The 14,510-nt window shown below is 41.1% G+C and overlaps 1 protein-coding gene across 1 annotated transcript in view; it reads left to right on the plus strand.

Moving 5' to 3' along the window:
• Positions 1 to 14,510, plus strand: part of LOC119474766 (transcription factor IIIB 90 kDa subunit-like) — a 123,488-nt gene that overhangs the window by 94,110 nt on the left and 14,868 nt on the right. Inside the window, exon 17 of the mRNA XM_037747029.1 lies at positions 14,428 to 14,479. Coding sequence (XP_037602957.1) covers positions 14,428 to 14,479 — 52 coding nt within the window. The remainder of the gene's footprint in view (positions 1 to 14,427; positions 14,480 to 14,510) is intronic.

A 14,510-nucleotide genomic window follows, 5' to 3' on the forward strand; every position in this document is an offset into this window, starting at 1 on the left:
GGTGTTCTAGTTTCATATGATGCCAGTATCTTCACTCTAGCTATAAAATTGAGCCGCTACAACCTTTGAATCGACTGAGTTAAAGAAATAAGTGGCCTTAAAATTAATTTGCGTTAACACGTTAAATTTGACAGCCCTAGTTTATATGGTATGCATCTTAACCATTAGGTCACTAGGATGCCTCAAAAATATTGTTTTTATTTGTATTATCGTTATTGAACAAGATAAAAAACAGACAAACAAAATAACCTCGAAAAAGTTTGGTCTTTTTAAAATTACGACAAAAACAACTTAAGAGGATTTTTTCTGGAGCTTTTCTCCGTCTGAGGCTTCAGGAGACGAACAGAGAAGATCAGCACAGCTCCATATCCTCCACGTGTTGTGAGATGTGGAGATGGCCGACAGCAACGTGTGTGTGTGTGTGTGTGTGTGTGCGCGCGTCGTCCTCTATGAGAGCGCTCCATATGGCCTCATTGTTTTCCTCGGGGAGTGATTTATACGCGGCCGCCGTGTCGCACGGTGAGCCCCGACCGGGCGTCGGGAGCCACTCCCTGCTGCTGTAAACCGGTCGCCTTGGAGACGAAGGTCCGCCGAGAAGTCTGCCGCCGGCATTGACTGTTGACAGCCGTTTGACCTCTGACCTTCACAAGTGACTCCAAGACTCTCCCAGTGAGCTCAGATTAATCGCTGCTGTCACGCTGAACGTTCGTAGCTCCAACATGTGAACTGTAGAGCTCCTAAAGATCCGACTCTCTGAGACTGTTCCAGAGGTTTAAATCCCTCTGAGACCACACATGATCACATTTATGCTGCCATCAGCATCCACTAAATGTTTTCCTCTGTTTTTATGTGTAAGGAAAATACACAAGTTGTATTTCTGATTTATATACAGTGTGAGACGTTGCAACACATGAATCAATCAATCAATCAAACTTTATTTATATATCACCTTTCAAATAAATCAAATGCATTTCAAAGTGCTTTACAAGCGATTGACAAAACTTAAGATGTTAAAAGTAGTAAAATGTTAATAAAATAGATTAGAATAAAATAATTCATAATGATCAGCAGTTACTCAAAGTCATAAAAAACAAACTACAGTAAAATATATATATATATATAAATTATAATAGAATAAGTATAAATAATAAAACCACAAAAAGTATATACAAAAACATTCAGAATAACTTTCAAAAAAGATTCAATAAATGCAATAAAAATAGAAAATAAAAACGTAAAAGTTTTTTTTAAAGTAATATAGAGATATAAAAGATAAATAAGTAAATGAATAAAATTTGAGCTAAAATGAAATGGAAGAAAAAAAATTATCACAAATTTAAAAATCAATTTATTTTTTACTGTAAGTCATTTTTAAGCAAAAATTACAAATATTCACTGGTTCTTGCTCCTCAAATGTGAATATTTAAATTATGTTTTTAGTCTTCTATGATACTGTAAGAAATAGAACATAGACGAAACAACACCAACATTTGAAGACATCATCTTGACTTCTGGGACATTGTGATGGCCATTTTTAAAACAATTTTTTGTACCAATTTATAGACCAAATGATAAAAAGATGAATCGAGAAAATAATCTGTAGGACACCGATATATATTATTTTTAAACCACGAGTTCTTATTATGCTTTTGTGTGTAATTTATTAAGATAAATTTAATGACCCTAATTATCTGGACACTGTGTCTGTAATAACGTTTGATTGATTTGATTAATTAATTAGTAAAGAAAATAATCATTAAATAAAATGTTGAGATTTAATGTGATGATTGGCCGTGTGATTAACACACATTTCAGACACTCTTAGACCTTTTTTCTACCAGTTAATACTGAAGAATTCTTGTTAAAAAAAATCTAAGTTTTGGAGAAAAACTTTTGGATTCAACCTTTTTGGGGTTTACATTAAATCTGTGCAGTTATATCACAAAGTTAAACCCATAAAAACTTAAAACGCATAACAGATCGTCACAGCAGAGATCAAACAGGAAGTCCGTAACTTAATTCAATGCAATAAAATGCCACTTGATTAGTGTCTGTACTTCAAGTTTTTAAAGTCAAATCAGACTGTAGTTTCGAAGTAGAAGTTAAACTAAAGTGAGATGAAGACGAAGAGGTGAATGACGGTGAATAGGAGAAGACCATCTGCCTTTTTCCAGAGAATCATTAACACGTCCACCGTGTTAACAAAAGGCTCTAAAGAAACGGGCCTGAAGGGGCTTCACAGAGGACAAAGAACATGTGATCATGTATGAGAGACAGTAACCTGGGTCACTGCTGCATGAATATAAAGACTTCAGGGAGGTGAAGTAAGGAGAGAATAAACATCTGATGAAGAGAGAGGACGTATAACTTGTAGACGGAGCTGAGTAAAGTCTGCAGCGTGGGCTTGAATACTAACGTGATGTGATTTCCTGCCGACGGTGGGAAGCTCGTCCCACTGGGAAGGATTACGACTTTAAATGCTCACTTCCTTTTGATAAAGTTTGAAGAATTTCTGCGTACTAATTAAAAGGAAAGTTTCCTTGACCGAAATGTCAATAAATCCCCAAACTACGCAGGAAACGTCCGTCTGCTCTGTGGAGGACTTAACTGCTGCTTTTCCTCCACATTTATCCCATCATAACATTAAAACAAGGTTAAGCTCTAATTATATAAAAATAATGTAGTAATGCATCAAATCATGATGTGAAAGAGGACTCATGAATGAACCTACAGAGAATTACCATCTGAACCAGCAGCTCTTCTCGGCTTTACGGAGCTTCATAGTGAGTTTCAGCTCACTGTTTATCTGTCCGACTACAACTTTACTCTCCTGGTTCACTCTCACGGCTCTCATAGCGTCGTTTTCAGAGAAAAAGCTGTAAAACGCCACTGTGTACTCAACCCGTTCTCACTCCCAACTCATAAAATACCGCCGTTTGTTAAGTGCCCCTCGGCATCAGATGCTGATGCATGGAGGCATCCTTTAGCGACTGTAAGCGTCGAACTGGGCTTTCAACTAACTCCAATATAAACCCACCCGCGGCGTTACTCGACAGTCAGAGGTCAAACAAACACAGGACTTACACCCAGCAGACCGCTGTTCATGTCCTGTGCGAAACTTAAACTAACTGGTGACTTATTTTGCAACACGTTCTCACTCCCAACTCATCAAAAACCCGCCGCTTGGTCAGTGCCTCTCGGTATCGGAGACCGACGCACGGGGTACCCCTCTTGTGTTACTCTTGGACGGACCGGGGATGGCGTGTCAATATACGCTCGTTACATGTGTAGTGTCTTTTCAAAATAAAAGTCTGTTTTCACAGCAGGAAGTTAGGTTTAGGAAACGGTCTTGGTTGACGTTAGCTTCACTGACTCATGGGACTGACGATACCGACGAGTCACATGACTAATGGCTGACGTGACAAAATAAGTCAACGTTATTCTGGGTTCCCCAGAGTAGTGCGGCATAAACGGAGCACAAATTATGCGTTTTAAAGCAAAAACGTGTTAGTGTGGATCTAGCCTAAAGGCCAAGATGCACCAAAACGTCATCAAAGAATTAGCTGCGATGAAGGCCACCATTGCGTCGCCTCATGTTGCCTTTGTCTCGGCCAAAAAGTTGCATTTGAACACATCGCAAAGACTACAGCCGACGACCAGTTAGCACGTACGTTCTGTGCCTGCGTGAGATGAAATAACTCTCCACACCAGCAGACGGCGGTAGTCTGTATTCATCATTTTAAAAGGGAAACTGGAAGACCGAGGACAGCGGATATACAAGCTGTTGTTATGATACGTATATGAAACAAAGCGGCGTTTGTCGACCATTTTCACACCACTCTCACCATGACTCTACTCGTACTCGAGTGATTTCTCTCACCGACGAGCTACGCCACCGATTCAACATCCAACATTCAACACGCTGAATCTCCACTAGCTCCTCTAACGCTTTACTATAGACAAACCTGACCTCTGACCTCTCGGTGGAGGCTAAAAGTAACTACATGTCACATCAAAATGTTTACAGAGTAGTGTTGTACTGTTATTACCTTATGCACGGCCTGCAGATTGGTTGAACTAGACTAGAGGACTGTTGTGGAGCAGCAATGAATAACCTGGCTGCAGCAGATTAAACCTGTGATGGAGTATATTACAGTTGTATAAGTTCTCTGATAGACCATTTTGTTTCCATGGTACCTGAAAAGATGGAGGTGTTTAGTGTGTTTCCCACTCTGTACCCACCAGGCACCTCATTTTTTTTTAACAGCAGCACTTAACAGATGCTTGTGGGAAGTCGCTGGTCATGGTTACTGCTGTTGCTATGCTACTATGGAACACCAGTTTGAACCTGTTTGGAGAAATGATGAATTACTGCCTCAGTCCTCTCTGGATACGTACAGTATGTACTTTGATCCACGTGATGATGGAGCCACAGGAGCTTTAGTGAGGTCCAAACTGTTTTTATGAACATTGTGCACGTGTTGAAACAGGAAAATGGACAAACTGTTCACACAAAGTTGGAAGAACATTGTTTAAAATATCATTGTGTGTTGTAGCATCAATTAAGGAAGAAGTGTCCTGGACCAACAGATGGAAAAACAAATTTTGTATATTTAATCTTTAAACTTATCTTTTTTCTCTGACTTTTATCAAAGAATATTTTATGGATATTATTTGATTTTCATCTGCGTCTTTTTTTTTCATTCATTTTTTATAAACTTTTTTTTTTTATTTCTTTTATGTATTTTATTTTTATTAAGTTTTTATTCTTTTATTTGTTACACATATTTTATTTTAAATTAAAAGTTTTTACTTATTCTTTAATTTTTTTTACATATATATATTTTTTATTAAAAGTTTATAATTTTTTTTCTTTTATTATTTAATTTATTACATATATTTTATTTTATTAATAGTTTTAATATTTTTTATTCTTTAATTTGTTACTCATTTTATTTTGTTATTAGTTTTTAAATAGATTTTTGTTCTTTAATTTGTTACACATATTTTATTTTTATTATTAGTTTTTAAAAAAAATTTAAATTTGTTTCACATATTTTATTACGTTTTTAAATTGTTTTCATTCTTTAATGTTTAGCATATATTTTATTTTATTAATACTTTTTAAATTGTTTTTAATCTTTAATTTGCTACATATTTTATTTTTTTTTGTAATTTCTTAGACATTTTTTATTAATACTTTTTACATATGTTTTTTCTTTAATTTGTTAGACATATTTTATTTTATTATTAGTTTTTAAATTGATTTATTCTTTAATTTGCTACACATTTTATTTTATTATTAAATATGTAATTTGTTACATATTTTATAATTTTTTGAATCACATTTTTATTTTGCTTTATTTTGTACTTTTTGTGTCCTTTATTCTCTTCAGCCCCCCTGTGAAGAAGCCGTTTCCGACGTTCATTGTGTTACATATGTATAGAATAGATATCATGTAGTATATTTTACTTCAAAGAAGAGAACAGAAAAAGGATGACAAAAGTTTTCCTAATTTACGACTCATGAAGTTGGAAACATCAAAGCCTGCAATTAGTTCTATTAGCTGCTTCTTGTTTTTAGTTTTAAATGCCCTTCTTTCTACTTTAACTTCACTTCAAGGTTCATTCAAGGACACATCCTTCTATAAATTCAGTTGTAATTGTTTTTCTTTTTGCTGTATTGCAGCTGCAGCTAAATGAGCATAGAGAGTAGCGCTGCTGGTTTAAGGTTAAAGTGCCGTTTCACAGAGTCACATGTGACTCAATGATGTGTGGACGTTTGTAATTTAAGCGTCATGTCAAATCAGGTAATTTAAGAACTGAACTGTGCGTCTTAAGATCACATTTTTCAAGAGTTTATTTTAGAAAATTGAGTGTGACTTTGTCGCCACAAGGTCTGGCTTTGTAGTGGAACGCCTGCGAGCGTATATGTGTGTGTGTGTGCGTGTCTGTGAAAGATCATACTCCTATTAACCCTTTGATCCTCCCCATTTGTGTGATTAGTGGTGTGTAACACTGTGATCCTCCCCTCTGGTCACGCCACCGGCCTCTGACGACACACAGGACAGTGAACACTGCCTGATAACACTACAGATAGTTTATAAAACACTTAATGAAACGCTCTTTCTGTCTCAAGCGTACGTTTCCCTCCATCAGAAAGCTGCTCTGCATGTCTTTCTTGTCACACTGTCTCCCATTAATTAATATCTGTGTGTGTGTGTGTGTGTGTGTGTGTGTGTGTGTTTAGCCCACAGCCGTTACGAGCCACCCGTCTCAATGAATGGCTAATCTCTGTTCACAAGACCGGTCACGGTCCCCCCAAAAATATCTGCGAAGGACGGACCCAGCGCCGCCGCAGTGCGCAGCCGGGCGCTAAATGACCCAGAAACCCCATCCATCTGGAGAAATGTCACAGCTCTCATCAAACGGCCACGGATGGGTTAGTGGGTTATTAAATATGGCCCTGTGTGTGTGTGTGTGTGTGTGTGTGTGTGTGTGTGTGAACCAAATCATCTCATCACTATAAAGAAAGTGATGGAAACCCCCTGAAAACGAGGGTGACATTGTTGGGCGTTGAGTTGAAATTAAAGTCCCATCAGCCTCGTTGACACTAAAGAAAGAGCTGCGCTGGTTATTTAATGTGAGATATCTGAATGACAGCATCTGATTCCACTTGTTGTTACTGCAGTCCTGATGAGGCAGAGCTACAGTTGATTGTTACCACTTTTATATCTGTGCGTTAAATATGAAGTTAGAGCTGGCAGGTGGTTAGCTTAGTTTAGTATAAAGTGTGGAAGCGGGGGGAAACAGCTCGCCTGGCTGTAGGGCTGTGGTATAACAATACCAGCTGTCTCAAACTCAAATAATGATAACGTGTACTAGGCTATATCAGGATAAAGATAACAAGTAGTTGTTAATTTAACGTTAACATCAATTGAAGTCTTGGATCAGATCTGGATGTTTGTCTTTGAGGTGCTTCGCTAAATTGGAAGTATTTCCTCCTTTGGTTTGAAAAGTACGACGGCACCGTTTGCATATTGGCTTTTGTGAATCTATTAATTGCTCCTTGATGATCCGCCTCCAATGCAAAAGTACTTCCATACCCGACTCTTGCTGTTTGTCTTCTCCACGAGTCGAGGCGGAGCTAGCGCTGCAGCTGCACTTGTTGCCATCTTTCATGTGTAGTTTGTTTTTTTCCGTGCTGTTAGGCGTTCTTCTTCTTCCTTCATTTCACGGCAGATGAGAACACTTGTAAGCGTATATGCTGCCCTCCATCAGATCCGGAAGGATCGCATCTCCAGTACCTCCGGTACCAATGACCATTACAGGCATACCGTCACATACCGTCACATACCGTCACATACCGTCACAGTACCGTCACAGTACCGTCACGTACCATCACATACCGTCACAGTACCGTCACAGTACCGTCACGTTTTTAGAATGTTGGCATCGACTTGGTACTGAAATATCAGTTTTCGTGACTTCCCTAGTTAGAGGTTAAAGGTCGGGTGGACGATGTTGGAAAGCTAGCATAATTTGAAACCCCCCCACCCTCCCCTCGGGGCTCCTTCCAAGGCAACGCCCCCCCACACACAAATGCATGAGCACCGCCGCATCGTAACTCCTTCACAGACACAGAGTGGAGAGAGGACCTCAACTCAACAACGCTACCTCATGACAAGTAACCGCGGCAGTGATTGGTAGACGTTTTTACAGGATTACAGCAGCTACAGATGACGGCTCTTTTCAGGTCCTTTTTCAGAGCTCATCAGTAATGGATTGCTGTCGGGGTGTAAAGACCATTTCAACCAACATAACAAATAGTGTAGACTAGAGACCATTGTCAACCCTGCCTTTAAGTAAAGAGTCTACAGGAAGTCCTCATAAGTATATTAGCAGAGTGAATATATGTGTGAGCACGGGAGTTTTCTCCTGCGTGTGTTTGTGAACACATGGTCATCTATATAATCCCGTCCCCTGCGGATCTGCAGTACCAGGTACTGTGTGTGTGTGTGTGTGTGTGTGTGTGTGTGTGTGTGTGTGTGTGTGTGTTTGCATGTGTGTGTGTGTGTGTGCGTGCGTTGAACGGGGTCAGCGCTGTGTGGACCGGCCAGAGGAGAAGAAAACACAATCAGTTCTTTTGGCTGAATCTGCGTCTCCTCCTGCCAAGCTGCACACCGGCCCACAATGCACTGCAGCCTGAATGGACACAACTCTCTCATTTGTGTGAGAGTGTGTGTGTGTGTGTGTGTGTGTGTGTGTGTGTGTGTGAGTGAGTGAGTCTGCATTGTGTGTGTGTGTTTCCCTGCATATTTGTGTGTATTTTGTGTGTTCTTTCGTGTCTGGGAAAGTATGAGTGGGCACCACAGTAGCGTGTGTGGGTTTATTGTGATTATGCCTGATTTAATTGTGCTGAAGGGAGGGTGTGTGTGTTGTATGTGTGTGTGCGTGTTGTGTGTGTGTGTGCGTGTGTGTGTGCCTCGGAGGATCCAGTCCCCAGCTGGAAAATCGAGTTGGAAGCTCAGATTATTATCATCATTTATTTACATCCGAGCTCAACGCAGAACTAATTTCATTCAACCCCCAGTTTGCAGATTATTCCTCCTTCCTCCTCCTCCTCCTCCTCCGTCTCTTCCTTCCTCCTCGTCATGTTATTGATTGGATTATCGTATGAATAATGAAATTATTCCCTCTCTTACGTCGGTTTGTCTCGGTTTATCCGTGCCGAGCTGAAGCACAGAAGCAGTGATGGGAAGTTGATTTAAAAAAACAATCACCAGCGAGCGAGATTGAAAACAATAAGAGGCTTATAGGAACGCCTCACCTCGGTGCTAACGAGCTAAACTATAACATGATGTCAGGAAGACACACAAACACGGCAGCGTAAACAACACGCCGCACCATTATAAGAGCTATAAGATGACATATATTAATGCAGGAAATTAAATCATGGGGGAAGTGAATGTGGTAATGAGAGAGAGAGAGAGAGAGAGAGAGAGAGAGAGAGAGAGAGAGAGAGAGAAAGTGTGTTTGACTTCACAGCAGCAGCAGCTTCTGTTTTCATTATGAAATCTCTCAGAGTAAAAGACTCCAGAGACTCTCAGTTAGAATTAGAAATGAAAATATTTGTAATACCGAACAAGAGGAAGGATCGGTTTCAATTTTGGCTCACACAGTTTGGTCTAGTTTGTGTGTGATAGCTGATTTGGACGATTTTAAATAACCAGTTTTTAGTGTTTTCTTACTTCCAGTTGAAGATGATTCCTACTAAAAATCTATCAATCTAGCTAGGAAAGCCATCCATCCTCTGAATGCTCTAGGTCTCTAGTCTGATCAATCCATCCTCTGAATGCTCTAGGTCTCTAGTCTGATCCATCCATCCTCTGAATGCTCTAGGTCTCCAGTCTGATCCATCCATCCTCTGAATGCTCTAGGTCTCCAGTCTGATCCATCCATCCTCTGAATGCTCTAGGTCTCCAGTCTGATCCATCCATCCTCTGAATGCTCTAGGTCTCTAGTCTGATCTTTCCATCCTCTGAATGCTCTAGGTCTCTAGTCTGATCCATCCATCCTCTGAATGCTCTAGGTCTCTAGTTTGATCCATCCATCCTCTGAATGCTCTAGGTCTCTAGTTTGTGGCTGTAAAGTTTCATGAGGCTGTGATTATCCTAGAGGTCACCACAGGTCATTTTATACAGTGAGGTCAAGTTTTAAAAAAATGGTCTCCCTACAATGAAATGTCTCCTATGGGGACTAACATCATCACACATGAATACAGTTGGACTCATTGGATCCACAAGAGTCTCAGCTTTACAGTGATACACAATTTCTGTGATTCAAGACTGTTTAGGGACCCCAGTATGCAGAAATATTCAAAAACATAATTTTAGAATAGGTGAAGATAACTTGATTATCAAAAAGTGGGCATGTCTGTGAAGGGGAGACTCGTGGGTACCCATAGAACCCATTTTCATTCACATATCTGGAGGTCTGAGGTCAAAGGACTCCTTTGTTTATCTGACAGTGAATTATTTCTGTTGTATTGATTATTGATCCACATGTGATTGGAGTCACATGTAGGTCAGCAACCCTTTGATGAGATTTAATCTGATTTCCTCTAAAAACGACCGCCTTCTAACACCTCCCTCATTTCCTCCTCCTATCCTTTCTTCTTCCACACTTTCCTCCTTCCCATCACCTGGTACCCTCCCTCCTTACCTCCTTCTCTACTGCCTTGTACCCTCAAACCCTCCGCCCTTCTTTCCTTGGTCCCTCTCGGAGTCCATCTCATTATTTGCTCCTTCGTGCCCTCCATCCCTGCTCCTTCCTTCTCCTCTTCACCCTTTCCCCACCTCTCTGCCTGTTTGCTTACCTCCCTCTCATCCCTCCATCCCTCCCTCCGTCCTCCCACCAGTGTCCGGGTCAAGGCCCAGGGGAGCGAGTAGTCTAGCACATGTACCGGGGGCCCTGAATAGTCGTCTCAGCGGGGGAGCGACTCGCCGGCCTGGCAGGGATTTTCTAATGAGCTTTGAGAAAGGAGGGGGTGGTGGGGGGGTGAGGATGCCACATTCTCTGTTACCCATCCTCCCTTCTTCCTTTTACCATCTTTCCCCTGGTTAAAGCAGATTAATTAAAGCTCACTCTCTCTCTTATCAGTGAGAGTCGAGCATTTACTGTAAGCCTCCAGGGAGGGCTCAGTGCCGGGCCGTGCCGGGCCGGGCGGGCGGGCAGGGAAGGGGGCGGGGAGCCTCCGGGAACGATGCTAATTCCAGCCGAGAGGACGGCTGCTTAGGAAGTACGTTCATCGCTGATTATCTCCGAGACTGTCGAGGAAGAGATCGTTCTCACAGACAGTACGTCGGCCCGTCAGTCACAGTTTCTCTCTCGTTTCACACTCGCTCTCGACAGTCGGTAATTTGATCCGGTCGCCGCCTGAAGCCAAGAGAGACTCAAACAGCAGCCGTAGTAATCGAAATGAAATCCTCAACCTTTATTGTGTCAACAGTAAATCCTGTAATAAAGACTGTAATGAATATAAATATATTGTAATACAGGTTGCAAGGAGCCCTCGCAGAAATCTTAATAATATCCAGCTGAGCTCTCTGTGCAGACGGCGAGACTCAGCAGTAATGTTGTACACAATTACTATTAATATTACAATGATTATTATTATTATATTTCTCACTTCTTCATCCCCTGAAGCCTGCCGTGATACCCACGTATCTTCTCGTTGTTACCAGCATCTGTCTTCGTTGAAGATAAAGGACTGTATGAAGGTTATTAGGGAGACAAAAGAGTTATAGATTTTTGCTCAACATCTATTTGACAGATTGCCATTAATATCTGTACAGATATCCGTCGTGCAAAGTGGATGAATCCTCATAGTGATCCTCTGATTATTCATCTAGCGTCACCAAAACTAAATCCGGAAATCTCCGATTTGTTCCCCTGCCATGTCCTAAAAAGATCTAATAGAGGGTCTTTATGGCTCCAAGCTATAGACCAGACCAGCATGGCGTCCTCTCCGAGGCTGCGCTCCCTTTTTAGGGGAATGAAACTCGCCGTCACAGGAGAGAAAATGATGAAAAGCTGTTGTGTAGCGGGTTAACCGAGGCTTTCACACTGACATCTGAAGCTCATACGATAAGTGAATATTCACTGTCAGTGTGCTAAATAGCTAAATGATGATGGTGGCGTGGCTAGCTAACGTTAGTTTGCAGTAATACAGTCATACATTAACGTTACAGCAGCATCAGACCGTCGTCTCCAACTAAATCTCAGCCTATAGATCAAACAGTTGGCTGTTAACACGTTGACACGAGACTTTCACGTTTTGACATTACCCAGAGGGTAGTTTTCCAACACCCTTGTGAAATGTGAGCCGCAGAGTGCTAAACCGTGGTACCGCCAGCCGCCGTCGGACTTCCGTTGCTCCTAAAGTAGTGTTATTATGATGAGGAAGGATGGCCTCTGAGCGAGGAGAACGGCGTTACCGCGGTTTAGCACTCGGCGGCTCACGTTACGGCAGTCTTGGAAAGGGAGGAGTGAGCAGACGGGTACTCAGTTGGTTGCAATCTGCAACCACACCGCTAGATGCTGACAAATCCTACATACTGTACCTTTAAGAGGGAGAATCTGATCCCGGTTCAGCTTTAAAAAACGTCTCGCTTACCCCTGATCATTTTCATTGTGAACGTGTAACTGTGAATGTGACCAGGGTGTTCCTGAAAGAGAGAGCATTGCTCTCAGTGAACCTCCCCCTGAATAAATAAAGGTAAAAAAAAGAGAAATTCAGTCCCCAAAATTGGTGAATTTTCCAACGTGTCTCCTTGTTTAAGATAAATCAACCAGGCAGACATATCAGCCAACAATATCTTATTAGAGATCTATAAGTATCTGCAAATGTGTTGGCCAATCAGTCCCAAAAAATAGCAGTACCCAGTTAGTAACAGTATTGATAATATCAATAACAGTCGTGGCCTAATCATCATAATCCTCATCATTCAGCCTCTTCTTTTCAAAGACTTCTTGTATTTCCATTAGATGAGAAATCCCCGTCATTACATTCATGATTACAGGATTTTATTGTTGACACAATAGAGGCCAAGGATTTCATTAAGATTACCAGACTCTGTGTTCCAGTGTCAAGTGTTGCTCGGTGTGTGGGAGGCTTCAGGCTGCAAAACTCCAAAAACAGGAAATGGAAATGAAGGACGAGAAAGAGAAACCGGTGTGAATGAGAGAAGGAGCTGAGCAGAAACCGTGTCCTCGCTGCTGAGGTGAACAGCGACTCCGTGAGCTGAACCGTCTGCACAGTGAAAGATTTTATTGTCTCCTAATGTCTGTAAAAAATAATGTGTGGAAATGAATATCGTTAGTCTTGAGAGGTTCATAAAAATCTTTTTCAGACTGGACTTCAGTTTGAATAATGCTCTTCATTTTCTACAGACACACGACTCCGTTGTTTAAAGCGGTGATAAAGGATTTCCTGTAGTGGTTCTATCACGCCAACTATCCAGAGCTGCCCATGTCCTTGGTGAACCTGAAGTTTGAAGTTTGAATATTAGTGTAAATAGGACTGATTGATTGAAATATCATCGCGTTATGTCGTGGCCACATCAACACCCTTCATGAACTCTGTTAACCTCTCTGCCGTGTGCATGCATGAAGCGTTTTAACACTAATTTATCAAATGAATGCAACTTTTTAAGTTGTAGCGGGCTCAGTTTTAAAGCGAGAGTGAAGACACTTGTGTCATATGAAACTAGAAAACCTGATGAATCCATCGGTACCAACCAACTAGCTTGTCATGAAGGAGGATAAATAACGCTCCAAACTTGCGCTAAATTTTGGCGAGGAAAAACTGATATGGCCATTTTCAAAGGGGTCCCTTGACCTCTGACCCCCAGATATGTGAATGTAAATGGGTTCTATGGGTACCCACAAGTCTCCCCTTTACAGACATGCCCACTTTATGATAATCACATGAAGTTTGGGGCAAGTCATAGTCAAGTCAGCACACTGACACACTGACAGCTGTTGTTGCCTGTTGGGCTGCAGTTTGACATGTTATGATTGGAGCATATTGTTTTATGCTAAATGCAGTACCTGTGAGGGTTTCTGGATCAATATCTGTCATTGTTTTGTGTTGTTAATTGATTTACAATAATAAATATATACATACATTTGTATAAAGCAGCATATTTGTCCACTCCCATGTTGATAAGAGTATTAAATACTTGACAAATCTCCCTTTAAGGTACATTTTGAACTGATACATTTGCGATTAATCAAGATTAATTATTTTAATCAGTTGACAGCCCTACATTTAACGTGTGCAATTTAGTAATGAACAGTGAATAGCAAAACTTAAAAGTCTCACTCAAGGAGAAGTCTCTTTCTGAAATCTCACGAGATGTGACTTGTTGCTTGAAGACAACGGTGGAAACGTGAGTGAGAGTTGGAGAGAGGAGTGACAGTGTTGTCAGAGTTTGTTGTGTTGGAGTACAGAAAGCGTAGCTTAGTGTTCTCTAAAAGATTTTCAATGTCATGGCTGAATATTCAGATGATTTTGAGGATATGGATGAGGCATAATCCTCTCGCGAGACACACAATAACAGACTGTGTAGAAAGGTTTCATTTCTCTGTAGGGTTCTTTCCATCATGCTGTCAGACACTTATAATAACAATCTGAGCCTGTCAGTGGCTAAAACTCTTTTAGTGGACGTACATTGATGGTGCCCAGGTGCCAGGAAGGATTACATTGCAGCCTGTTTTGCGGTTGCCATCTGCAGTGTTATCCTTCAATACTGGACCAACTTCATAAGTTGGAGTTGAAGTTTCCTTTTAAGATGTGGAGAAACTGAACTGTAAGTTTGGGGCTGTGTTGATGGTGCGTTGTTGTTGTCGTCTGTGTTGCAGGTTGCAGCCGTTCATCACTGGACAGCCCAGCAAGAAGCTCGCTGTGGAGCAGGTGAGAGCCGCCGTCCAACTTCACCACATCT

The sequence above is a fragment of the Sebastes umbrosus genome, chromosome 16, assembly GCF_015220745.1.
Source record: "Sebastes umbrosus isolate fSebUmb1 chromosome 16, fSebUmb1.pri, whole genome shotgun sequence".
In the NCBI taxonomy this organism is placed as follows: domain Eukaryota; kingdom Metazoa; phylum Chordata; class Actinopteri; order Perciformes; family Sebastidae; genus Sebastes; species Sebastes umbrosus.